The sequence below is a fragment of the Anarrhichthys ocellatus genome, unplaced genomic scaffold (genome assembly GCF_004355925.1).
Source record: "Anarrhichthys ocellatus isolate YVR2014 unplaced genomic scaffold, GSC_Weel_1.0 scaffold13, whole genome shotgun sequence".
NCBI classification, from domain to species: domain Eukaryota; kingdom Metazoa; phylum Chordata; class Actinopteri; order Perciformes; family Anarhichadidae; genus Anarrhichthys; species Anarrhichthys ocellatus.
In genome coordinates this window covers 6,234,173-6,244,095 of record NW_022280043.1, presented here as the reverse complement: position 1 = coordinate 6,244,095, position 9,923 = coordinate 6,234,173, and the positions used below count along the sequence as shown (strand labels likewise).

Here is a 9,923-nt window from a genome sequence, read left to right as displayed (position 1 = left end):
ACACACACACACACACACACACACACACACACACACACACACACACAAACACACAAGCACACACACACACACACACACACACACACACACAAACACACAAGCACGCACGCAGCACCATACATGTGCAAGCATATATACGAACCCAGACAGACAGAGGAGAAAAGGTGAGAAAAAAAGCAGGTTTAGAAGCAAGGACAAGCGGAGGGCAAATGCAGCCCTGCACATATAAAGAGCAGTAGTTTGCTGACAGTTGGCTGTACAGCCAATAAACAAGAGGTTAGAAATGCAGAAGGAACAGAACATCTTGGAACATGTTATAAAACACCAAAACTCTCATTAACTATGCATTTATATGAGAAGTGATTCAATACAAGAACACAGCATTCTGCACCAAACAAAAGTGTGTTGTGCTGCGTCATCGGCATGTGTGTGTCTCGGTCGCATTCACCTCAAGTTTGCAGCAAAATCGGTGATGTAGTTAGACACGTCACCGTTCTTTTTACCCATACGCCATAAGCTGTGAACACAAGAACCACACACACAAACACACACACAGGATTAGAGTGCACTGTAGCACAGCGGAAGCAGTGGTGCCCAATGGCATGTTGGGATATTAGTGTGTGTGTGTGTGTGTGGGTGTGTGCCCAAACAATCCCTGTGTGTCTGTAGAGTGTCAACTATTTAACTACAGACTGCAGGTGAACCGAGCATGGCCCGGTACAGTATTCAAGGTGAGCGTGTTTATGGAAATGTGTGGTTGCATGTAGTGGCACTGAAACAATTTGCCTGAATGCATTCAGTTGTGGAAGCTATAAAAAAATATTGTATTTTAGATTAGTTCAAAAGAAAACCAAACAGAGACCTAATACTTAAAGGATCAGTCCCCACAAATGACAAAAAAGCTACTTCCTCAACTTTAGTGGTATATTGACAGGTAGTTATTTGACTTAATCAGCTTTTGCAATGTCCTTCTCTCAATAGCCGTCATGTTGACATTTTTGCTGACGACCAAATATATAGTGTTTTAGAGATGACGCATTTTTCTAGGCCAACCCAGAAGCTATCATGGTTTCCTCGACAGAAAACCAAAGGGATTTTTCCATTCCATCAGCAAGATAAGCTTCACAATATGAGCACCATGAAGCTAACGTAAGGCTGTAAATGAACAACAACACGGTCACATGACTTCAGCGTCACCACCACTAAGCTAAAGGCGGACTAGTGTTTGGCGAGATGACGTTTAGCGGCTGCCTTTTGTAAGACACGTAAAAGCTTCAGAATTCACAAGGGGGATATTTACTGACATATTTTATGTCATAGAACAAAACATCTCATTATTCTAGAGACGAGGGAACTGGAAGCCTCACGTCCGTGAAACACGCTTTTCCAGATTCTGCCTTGTGAATCACTTTGGAGAACACCTATCCCGAAAGGTAAGTGGAAAACCCAAAGTTGCCAAGACAATAACTGCTGTCAAGTAACTGATGGGGGAATCCCAGGTGGTGCATTGTGAACGGGTCATGGTCTCTTACCCTGTGTTAAGGTTGAGTGTGCTGTGGCTGGGAGTGGCTGGGCTGGCCGTGCTTCGGGGAGGAGGAGTCACCGGGGAGGGTGCGGAGCTGAGAGAGGGGTGGGTGGAGGTGAGGCTGGAAGTCAGGGAGCAGACGGGGGACATGGTGGTCACTGCTGTGCTGAGACTGGTCACGGCCTGCGACAGCTGGCTGGACATCTGGTACAGGGAAAGAAAAAGGCAAATTCAGAGTTCTGAAACTTCAGATAGCTGAAAAACAGGGTCATGTTTATCACTAAATATTCTTCAAAAATACACAACAATGTTGGATATCTACCATGTGAGGGCTGTAGCAGGGCTGTTTGTGCGCTTGTGGGGCAGTGGGGGGCTGGCTGGGCAGGGGAGGGGTGGCACTGGAGGGATTGATGCGTTTCTCTTTCTGCCGGCGGTTGCAGAACCAGACCCGGATCACCTCCTTCTCCATGTTGAGCTGCTCTGCGATCATTAGGATCTCCTCTGAGGTAGGCTTCTGGTTCTGCGGGAAGGGACAGACAGGAATTCAGATCATTTCAGCAGTGCTATATTTCCACCACATGATGTTTATATTAACACAAAGAGCACAATCTGACATTTAAGAGCTCAGCGGAAAAATAATAACTTAACAAATTGAACTCATAACACACTTTTCTTCTGTTACACAATCAACAGGGAAAAAAAATCGATGAATTTCAATTTCTTCTTTTTTTGAGTTAAATAATAAGGTTAATCGTCTTACCGTCATGAATGCGCGCTCCAGGGCCACGCGTACATTTGTCTCGATGCTGGTTCTCTTCTTTCTGCGGCGACCAGGAAGCCCGTCAAAGCCCATAGAGGAAGAGGACAGGGAGCTGGGGCTGGGCAAGGTACAGTCTATGGACATGGTCTCTGATGAAGGAGAGCAAACATAAAAACAGATGAGTGTCTGACTCTAAAAGCACTTTTTTTAAAAAACATATGTTAATATGTAAAGTACTGTTTGATGAGAGCTCACCTGCATCATTGAGCCACTTCTCCAGCAGTGGCTTCAGCTTGCACATGTTCTTAAAGCTCAGGTTGAGGGCTTCAAAGCGAGAGATTGTGGTCTGACTGAAGTCGTTGCCATACAGCTTCCCCATGGCCATACCAACATCTCCCTGTAGGAGGGATAAAAGAAGAACAGTCAAAATACATCAACGACTAAGAAACTGCTAATGTAACCTGCCAATGCACACATGCACAGTAGGTGTCTCTCCCCCACCTGTGTGAAGCCCAGTTTGATGCGTCTCTGTTTGAAAGAGCGGGCGAACTGTTCCAGCTCCTCCAGGTCACTTGGCTCCTCGGGGTGAGAGGTCACTGAGGACACCGTGGTCACACCGCTCACCTCCATACTCTTATCTCGCTGTGGCGGGTATGACGTCAGAGGAACGAAAGTGAGAAGGAGAAGGAAGGGAGATAGAGACAAAGGTGTTAGTTTATTGCTGGTGCAGAGGCTGGTTTTCGATTTCCACTGACTAAAGCTTGAGAGTTTCCTCATACATGTGCTTGGAGTCCCATTCTATTTGAAGCAGACAGCAGGCTCCCTTGGTTTTGCTGAGGTAGCGAAATGAGATTTGGTGTCGATAAGAGTCCTGAGGGGAAAAATCACCTTTAATTATGACCAAAAACAAACAAATCAGAATTTATGTTCACAACTTATTTCTGCCAATAACACAAAACGCTATCCCAGTAAGAGGCCTTCCCACCTTGCTGGCCCTGCTGTGCCTGTGGGAGGAGGAACTGGGCAGGGGATGGGAGCGAGTGGCCGGGCACCAACACCAACTGCTGAAGCTGCAGCAGCTGCTGGATGTCCTGTTCAATCAAGAGAGAGAGAGTGACGGACAGATTAGAGAGAGAACAAGAATGCATGACTTTACGAGAGACAGATAGACCGCGCAGTCACACAAAAATGTGTTGTTATCAGCAGATTTGGACGTACAAAAAAAACATAGAAGTAGGAGGAGAAACTTAGAAATGGAAAATGTGTGCATTCGTGCAAGATCGAAACTGTGACTCATGAAATAAGCAATTGACATGTAAGAAGAATTGTTCCGTGGCTTGATACTGGTTCCTCAATCAAGCCGATCACCAGGATCAGGCTTAGATTGGCAGTCAGTACCTGGGCGGTGAGTTGGATTGGCTGGGAGAGGGTGAGCTGGGGTGGAGGAGGCGGGACAGGGACAATCTGGGCTGTCTGTTCCTGTGTGCTCTGTCCCTGTCCCTGGGACTGCGACTGGGCCTGCTGCCCTGTTTGTCCCGCCTGCTGCTGATGGGCTTGCTGATTTGCTGCTGCGGCTGCCTGAGCTTGCTGATTGGCTTGGGCGGCCGCGTGGGCAGCATGAGCAGCGTGGGCTGCACTGGACTGCTGCACAGCTGCAGCCAGGAGCTGCGCCTGAGCCTGCTGCAGCAACAGCTGCTGCTGTGCTGGCAACAGAGCTGTCAACTGGCGAAGAGGGAGAGGAAGGAGAGGAGAGGAGAGGAGAAGAAATGGACACAGGGAGACAAAGAAGGAAACAAAGTGTTCAAAAAGCAGCACAAGAGAAGGAAGCAGGGTAAAAGCAAAGCACAGTGTGTGTCTGTGAGCAGGTAATATAAGTCTGTCTGTCTTACCCCTGCTAGTTGGGAGCCGGTCAGCATGAGCTGTGTATGTTGCATGGCCGTCTGTGAGGGGGTCGGGCCGTGAGAGAGAGGAAGAGCCAGGGACATCTCACACTCCTCCATCTTATTCTGTGTGGAAGACAGAAAACAGAGTGGCAAATGTAATAGAACATTAATTTTAAAAAAGCATACATGTATCCAAAACATAAATCATAAAATGCCCTTTATGCCCCCAGAACATTCCCATTATCCCATTGCTGAAACCAGCAATTACGCCTCTCCTTTCCAGCATGAATGGTAACTGTTAAAAGCATCCTTGCACTAAAAAGACAGAGCAAATATATAAAAAAACGAAACACAAGGTAGGGAACCACCATGTTCCAGAACTTAGAATTGGTCAAAAAGGTTCATAAGAAACGTACAACTGCATAAGCTTACCTGGCTATTCAAGATCATGATAGACGGCATTGACTGTTTAAATTCGGAGTAATTTCAGATGATCGCTCATAATCAGTCCCAAGTGAACTAATGAGAAGTGCGTGTCCAGTCTGTCTCAGACAATAAGAGTCCACCAGTTTGTTTCTTTCTTGCACAAAGGGATCAACTTTCCTCACAGGATCAGGCATGTTTGAACTGGCAGAGGGGCACTCTTCCAGCTTAATAATTTACATATGCAAATCAGGTCAATTTACCCTTTCAGTGAAAGTCGCAGCATTATGGATATATTTCGATTCCCAAGGCACTTTGTGTAGGGAGAGTCCCATCATACTCTCAGTGAGTTTGTTTAGATTTAGGACTGGGTGGAGAGTCGACACATTATGAACCCCAACGTCAAACGCGACAAAATAACAATTGCGAAGCAATGAATACAAAGCTGAGGCAGCTATACTGTCTATAAACCCATTGTTGGAGGTTAAAACACAAAAGATGCACAAACATAAGTCCAGACATATGCACAGGCAGTTCAGTGACATGGACACACACACACACACACACACACACACACACCCACACACACACACACACACACACACACATACACTCACCTTGCTGCTGCTCAGGGTCGGTGAAAGGGGAAAGGGATTGACTTTCATTGACTGTGCCTAGAGGAGACAAAACAGACCTCATATCAAAAATTACTGCCAAAATGCATCATATTTTATTTAATCTATTTTATTTGCTAAAATAAATAGTGGATTTATTAACAGAAAATATATTTTTTATTAATTTTATAACTAATTTTAGTGATTTATCAAGCTGCATCCAACTGCTTAAATGTAAGGATTTGTTGCTAACTTCTGCTTTATTTCACGGTCAATTAAAGGATTAAATTGAAAAGACTGGCCAAAGTAATCGATAGTGTAAAAAGCCAGCAGTACAAACTGTCTGACTGGCAGTGTTGTCTTTTTTTGCATTAATTATGTGGGTGACAGAAGTGGGAGATAATGGTTGATTATGAGCACACCAGTCAGACGTACCTGGTGATTTGATTCAGGTCCATTCCGCTCTGAATCTGCGTGGGAGGGAAAGGAAAAAGTGAGAAATTGATTCTGTGTTGAGCTCCAACGTACAGACAACTATGGCATACGACATCATGTATGTATTACTGTTTATATAAAATATATGTATGTGCTTGTGAATATTTGCTGCCACTAACAGCAGCACGTCTTACCTGTTCCCTCCAACGGTGAGTCAGCCCCGATTTTCTCGACCTCTACTGCCTTTGACATCCTGATATCTGTAACAGGAAGACGCTCCGATAAATAAGTCAGCGAGGCTCATTCTTAAATATGCGTCAGAGAAATAAATGCAGACAGAAGCAGAACACATTTACGAAGCAGGCGATCACAATCTCGATGACGAAATGGGAAAGAGGTTGTCCAGGGCGTCGAGTTTAGATAGGTTAGAGTGTTTTCAGGTCACAGACCAAGCCTACACACTGTACAACAAACAATGTGGCTGAATCATTCACAAGTTGAATCCAGCCCACATTCATTCATTCTTTCCAATTAGTGGTTTAACAAAAGAGTGGGTTGATCTGAGTGAGCTTGTTCTAAATTTAGCTTGAGGTGTTTACGTGGGAGCAACTCAACACTTTGTGTGTCATCTTTTTGTGTGTGTTGTCACATCACTTCTGATACTGTATTGGGACAGTCCCTTTGGCAACAGGAGTGAAGGGAGGGAGGCAAGAAATGCAAGTCTTTAAAATGTATCTATTGCAAAAGGTGGAGCATTTTGGCACAGAGTTTGGGAAAGATGGGGATGAGGATGATCCAAGAAGAGTGTTGAATGTGTGTGTGTGTGTGTGTGTATGTGTGAGTTTGTGGTTTGAATGTCTGTATAGTGTGTGTAGTAGTTTTGTTATATTAATCACCCAATGGCATCATCTGACTACAGAACTTTTTATTTCTCTGAAACCACAAACTGAAAGACTACTTTTTGTTGTGTCCATTTGAAACCTTTTTTTTCTCTCTTGTTCCCCCCTTTCTTGACAAGCTCACACACACACACACACACACACACACACACACACACACACACACACACACACACACTCGCAGAGCTACTTCCCTTTTGTGAAAACATGCAAATCTGCCCAACGACCAACTAATTATATCTGCCACCTGCATAATAAACTCTCAGTCTCCCTCCTCCTTTTTCTCTCTCCCCTTTCACCCCTTCCTCTCCTCTTATCTCTCCTCTCTTCGTCCTGTTTTTTTCTCACGTTCCAGATAAGAAGGCGCTGACTGACACTATAACACATTTTAATTTCCCCATATGCGTATTGCTGAGCTTTTATCATTATAACGCACCAAATACTTTTATTCGACCTATAGTGCAATTCCAACAAGCAAGTGGTCAGGCTCGGTTTTCACCATCGGGGGGCAGCAGTGACACATGGAGAGGATGACTGCTCCGCTGACCATCACTGACCTGATGCCATTTTTAAAAGGCGAATCATCAGTCCAATCTTTATAAAGACAAGAACTTATAGATAAAATGAGCCACTTCCTGATCAAAAATAAGTGGACTTTGATACAGGCAGTGTTTTTAGGGGAAGGGGGAAGTGTCTGTGAGCTAGAAAATCTCCACTCTCCCGCCACATTGGTTATAACTTGGGGTCAGTACACACACACACACACACACACACACACACACACACACATACGCACACGCACACACACACACACACACAGCAGGGTTTCCCTCAAATGAACAGACTTCTGCAAAAAAAAAGCTAATTTGGCCATATGGATGCAAACATCTGGTGAATCTAATATTAGGGTTGACTTGTGGTTATTTCTGGGTAGTTTCTGTTGAAAATATAATCCTCTCAAGATGCACAAAATTAAGTCTTTGACAAATTGTAATGCGAAACTATGTATTTTGTGTCACTACAGTGGACTATCTTGTGCTCCAATCATCAACACGTGCAGTGTACAATATTCCAAAGCCAAATCCACCATTTAACATGATTGTCCAGCTCATAAAACAGCTGTAATGTGAAGTTACCAAAGTGCTGCCTCTTGTCCTGTACTGCTCGCTCGCAGGACACCCGGGCAAGGTGTGTATTGATTCATGGTTCAAAATGGCCTACAGACAGTAGCATGGTGGATAATATGGTCAGTAATACAGTAGTGGGACAGTATATCAAGATGCTGTGTCTTTTTCTCACTTCCCCTCCCGACTTCCCCTTGTACCGGGTTGAACACAGAGTGCTAAACCCAACACTTACTGTCAGCGAGGCTATTAATATTAGCCTGCTCTCTCCCTCTCTTTCACTCTATCTTTTGAAAACCTGCCCTCTCTTTTACAACACATTGCTGCACACACACTACTAATTTAGCTTGACACGGGGCAGAGTTACATGTTGGCAATGTTTTTACAATTTTAGTGAATTTGTTTAAATAAGTTTGAGAATAAGAGGCAGCGGCTCCTTGTTTTTTTCTACCTATATGTGGTAAAAACTTAATTTATAGAAGTGTTAAGAAGCATTTTACAAAGAACAAGGTTAGATTATTATGTCTATTTCGTCCCTCATTAAGATGTACTAATCTTACAGCAAAGCTCAGGGTTTAACTTTGACCCATTGAGACCAGAGCTGCAGCTCTCTGTATCTTAAACGGAGCAAATTTAATGTGCTATAATCCTGTGTCATAAATAAATGATGCAATAGAAAATGAACAAGGAACAACAGTGTCCTTGCTCAGGCAGGACTGTTTCTGTTATTCTCCTCTGGGTATTTTGGCTGAGACGAAACTCTGCTGTAACTACCCCAATACCCCCCACCTACAATTACCCGTACTTCCTGATTCAGGACGCAACCCCAGCGCCAAGGAGGATGTCTGGGAACTAAAGTCATCACACCTACACACCTATTAACTACGGATTTAAAAAACCAAGAAGCGCTGAGAGGTAACGATTTTGATTGCAAAATAGATATTTTCCATTTAAAACTGAGCATCAAAGAGTCGGCCATCCAGCTCAACAGCTTTTGCACATGAGGATGAAGACATAAGCTGACGTCACAATTTGAGAATGAAATAAGGTGCTGAAGAAAAAAAACAAGATTGAGTAAGTGGATGAAGACAGAATGGGAGAATGAAAGATGGAATTGAAGAGGAAAAATCTAACAAAAGTAAGAAGCTAAAGGAAAACCTGAGATGTGACATTGTCGGTTGCTAAGTTGGTGTTTGTATCAATAACACAGAGGAATGACTAATGACTAAAAATGCAAAATATCAACTGGTAAAACAGCTTATGAATAAAAGCAAATGCGGCTGAAATATAGACTGATGTCACTGTGGAGGGCCTTTATCACTGAGAACCTCAGTTCACCAGTTTGCAGACTTATGCTCATTTACAGCGAAATATTTTTTCCCTGCATTGATGCACTTTGAGCAGATGAGTGAGGTTGTAAAAGCAGGTGGCAAGAAGACTATATTGAAAATTTTTAAATTGGGTAAATTACTTATTTATTCACATATAATTCTGGGAAAAAGTAGCATAACCGCATAACAGTTTAATCAACCTAAATAATTGTAGAAAATGCCCCATAATTTTTAACTAATAAAAATGAATATCGAATAATAATAACTAGTTTGTTTTGCATGAACCTGTTGTACTATTTACACTAACTCTGTTTTTTTGCGTTGTGATATATTCTTGCTTGTCGCAGTTTGGTGCTCAGGAGGTTTCACTCGGGTCAGAGCAACGTACCGAAGGTCCCAGCTGTGACCACATCAGGTTGAGATGTGACTCTATGATTTTTAATCCATGAATCACTCCTTAATAAACAACGTATGGCGTCAAAGACACTTGTAATTGTCAAGAATCATATCAGGACATCAAAGACTGAAAATTATGAGCTAATTGACATTTAAAAATGTATTTCTGGTAATAGGTGAGTAAGCTAACCGCCTGCTGTACTTTTTGCTGAGACACGTTGTCGGTCAACTGAGACTCTGGTACGTCTATCAGCCTGAGCGGACCACCAAAACAAGGCCGAGGGGCAAGAAGAGTCCCATCCTTCTGTTTTGTTTAATCAATTTTCAAATACTGAGAATGACAGTTATTTAAGGCATTTCCTCTTTTGATTATCGTTCTTCTTTAAAAAACTAAAAAACAAGTATCTTTGTATGAGTCCTTAAAAAATGTCTTTAGAAGTAATTGACATACAGTTAAACTTTAAAAGGGACAAAACAATAATCAGTGCAACACACACACACACACACACACACACACACACACACACACACAC

At 43.2% G+C, this 9,923-nt stretch overlaps 1 protein-coding gene across 4 annotated transcripts in view; it reads right to left on the bottom strand.

Moving 5' to 3' along the window:
• Positions 1–9,923, bottom strand: part of pou2f2b (POU class 2 homeobox 2b) — a 38,783-nt gene that overhangs the window by 2,794 nt on the left and 26,066 nt on the right. For 2 of the 4 annotated variants that reach the window (XM_031852708.1, XM_031852709.1), the window contains exons 2-13: positions 5,835–5,900; positions 5,641–5,675; positions 5,209–5,265; positions 4,175–4,291; positions 3,271–3,376; positions 3,065–3,156; positions 2,787–2,927; positions 2,541–2,682; positions 2,286–2,434; positions 1,848–2,045; positions 1,533–1,729; positions 449–517 (exon numbers count right to left, since the gene is read on the bottom strand). In XM_031852708.1, coding sequence (XP_031708568.1) covers positions 449–517; positions 1,533–1,729; positions 1,848–2,045; positions 2,286–2,434; positions 2,541–2,682; positions 2,787–2,927; positions 3,065–3,156; positions 3,271–3,376; positions 4,175–4,291; positions 5,209–5,265; positions 5,641–5,675; positions 5,835–5,900 — 1,369 coding nt within the window. Of the gene's footprint in view, positions 1–448; positions 518–1,532; positions 1,730–1,847; positions 2,046–2,285; positions 2,435–2,540; positions 2,683–2,786; positions 2,928–3,064; positions 3,157–3,270; positions 3,377–3,683; positions 4,008–4,174; positions 4,292–5,208; positions 5,266–5,640; positions 5,676–5,834; positions 5,901–9,923 lie in introns of all 4 variants that reach the window. The other 2 variants (XM_031852707.1, XM_031852706.1) reach the window with 2 other exon arrangements.